The following is a 2,382-nucleotide window of genomic DNA, read 5'->3' on the forward strand; positions in this document are numbered from 1 at the left end:
TGTCTTTGGACTGTTCTTAGCATCGTTATGTATCCTCTATCCCCTCTAATTTCCTAATTTAAGTTTCTTATTTTACCAAACAAAAAAAAAAAAGAGGAGAGAGAGAAAGAGAAAGAGAGAGAGGCGGATTGGCAATGATGAAAACAGAGTTGTGAGAAGTGAGGACCCATGTAATTTTACTCTTATACCCTCAACTAATTTAAGGGTAAATTTTCTTGACGAAGATTCACCCACAAATTTAAGACCATCATTACTTTCCTTATATATATTGAAAGTTCGAAATGTCCTTATCTGTTCCATGATATTCATCCAAACACAATAAAATGACATCACTTTATCTTATCAAATTTTTTTTTTTTTTTTGAACATCAAGAAATTAGTTTGCTATTCCATGTAGGGAAAAAAACGAGGTTATTGAAAGGGGGAGGGGGGTTTACAAAAGAAAATCCCCTTTAATCTAACTGAACTAATGATCCTAGAATGCTGACAAGATTAAAGTAACAAATGTAGCAATAAAACCAAGTCCACTGAAAGGAGAGATCCCATCTGCTGAGTTTTTGCTGGTTGGACTGCTAGTAGAGTTACTACTGGTTGAGTTGCTACTGGTACTAGTACCTGAAAAATGGAAAATATAATCAATAATATAACTAAAAACGTGAAAATTTGTGGTATAGAGAGAGATCCCTCTCTCTCTCTCTCTTGTTAATAGAAATTATAGAGCAGAAAGGAAGCTTTAGAACCTCACCATTTGAAGTTGCTGGAACTGATGAAGCAGTAGGTGAACTAGCCCCAGGAGCTGTAGCAAAATGAACAAGAATAAAATTTACAACACCCCATTGCATATATATTCATCATAAATCCATCTCCATAATATCAAAACATAAATCCATCCAAACATGGAACCCTATTGTATAGATCTATTCCAAATTCTCAACAGTTGAAAACCTTGTCCTAACCAGGAAAATATTAGTCAATACTTCAACTGTGATCCATGTAGACTGTGGATTAACAGACATCTTCATATCCTATAACTCTAAAACCCACAACTCCCACCAAGATTTTTAAATTTGAACTTAGAAGAACTGATTTTGTTATGAAGATTTCCTACTTTGGTCATGTCATTTGTCATTTCAAACAATCAAAGATCTCCAAACAGAAAGAGGGGAATTTCCAAGTTTGTTCTAAGAACATAAATTTTTAAATTTCATCTTTTTTAAAACAAAACATTTTTTTCTTTTTAAATAGAAAATAAGAAGACACACCTCTGTGTCTAGCCATGCCCCTATGTCCCACCCAGAAAACATTGTTCCAAATAATAATAAATCAGACCACTGTTCCAACATGAAGAGAAGATTAAGCCAATATTAAAAATCGTAGAAAACTGAATCCAAATTAGTAAAAAGGGAAGAACTCATTGCCTGTTTTGCACACAGACATGTCAACTTTGACACCACATCCCTTTGGAAGCGACAAGAGATCAGTCTGTGTTATGTTTAGATTCTTTAGAAACGATGGGTCGTTATAGATACCACACAAGCATTGTGGATCATCGTTGATCATCTGCTTCAATGGGACACAACACGACGCCGGCGGTGCCGCTGGACTTTTTATAGAATCCTGGCAAGGGAGTAGCTTAGTTATACATGCGGTTGGATCACTAGCACCTCCAGAGCTTTGAGAGAAGCCCAAGAAAACCCATGAAGAGAATAGAACAAGGGAAAACAAGAGCTGAGAATCCATGGCTTAAAAGAAGAAAACCAAGTAACTTGTAAGAAGATAAAAACCAGGACAGTTTTACTTGATAAGGGTTTGTTTTTTTTTTTCTCTCTACTTATACTTTTTTCTTCAACGATAAAAAAGGTTGGGTAGTTATAAGATTGCTATATACAGAGATACACGTAATGGTGAGAAGAAGATTTCAATTAGACACTCCATTTTGAGTGGAAGAGTGTTTTGTTGAGGAAGAGAAAAGTCAAACACAAAAAGAGGCAAATATAAAGGGTAAACTTGCACATGTCCATGGATGAGACAAGACCTCGAATTCCATCAAGCAGTTTAATTGAGGATTAAATTTGGTGGACATATTGTTCTATGTGTTATCATCTATTCAGGATTAAACTGACAAAATTACTAACCCGACATACTCATATGTTATTACAAATGTTTAAAACAAGTTCGAGAAATGTAAGAAGTGAACAAAATATATGTAAAAGATTAATTCTTGATTTGCACACCTATTTGTGTCATGCGAAAAAAAAAATGTAGCAATTCAGATTATTGCATGTCTAGGGAATGATCTAGATTGGCCACATGTTAATTTTAGTTTCAAATTCTACTTTTACCCTCCTTTTTATGTCCATGCATTCCCTTAATTAATCATAC

General features: G+C 34.5%; 1 protein-coding gene across 1 annotated transcript; it reads right to left on the reverse strand.

Annotated features, from left to right (window-relative positions):
- Positions 1-245: 245 nt before the first annotated feature.
- LOC122080751 (non-specific lipid transfer protein GPI-anchored 3-like) lies at positions 246-1,787 on the reverse strand. The gene is made up of 3 exons (XM_042647581.1): positions 1,419-1,787; positions 746-796; positions 246-615 (listed from the first exon to the last, which is right to left on the reverse strand). Exons 1-3 carry the CDS (start codon positions 1,738-1,740, stop codon positions 476-478), a joined length of 513 nt encoding a protein of 170 aa, XP_042503515.1. The 5' UTR covers positions 1,741-1,787; the 3' UTR covers positions 246-475.
- Between the last annotated feature and the right edge of the window lie 595 nt (positions 1,788-2,382).

This window comes from Macadamia integrifolia, chromosome 6 (genome assembly GCF_013358625.1).
Source record: "Macadamia integrifolia cultivar HAES 741 chromosome 6, SCU_Mint_v3, whole genome shotgun sequence".
Taxonomy (NCBI): domain Eukaryota; kingdom Viridiplantae; phylum Streptophyta; class Magnoliopsida; order Proteales; family Proteaceae; genus Macadamia; species Macadamia integrifolia.

What these genes read in the sequence shown, in the direction of transcription:
- LOC122080751 (XM_042647581.1), bottom strand. Translation starts at nt 1,740, where the DNA reads ATGGATTCTCAGCTCTTGTTTTCCCTTGTTCTATTCTCTTCATGGGTT. An exon ending in CATGTCTGTGTGCAAAACAG is followed by an intron (nt 797 to 1,418) that starts GCAATGAGTTCT and finishes ATTTTGCTACAG; the next exon opens with CTCCTGGGGCTAGTTCACCT. An exon ending in AGTTCCAGCAACTTCAAATG is followed by an intron (nt 616 to 745) that starts GTGAGGTTCTAA and finishes TCCATTTTTCAG; the next exon opens with GTACTAGTACCAGTAGCAAC.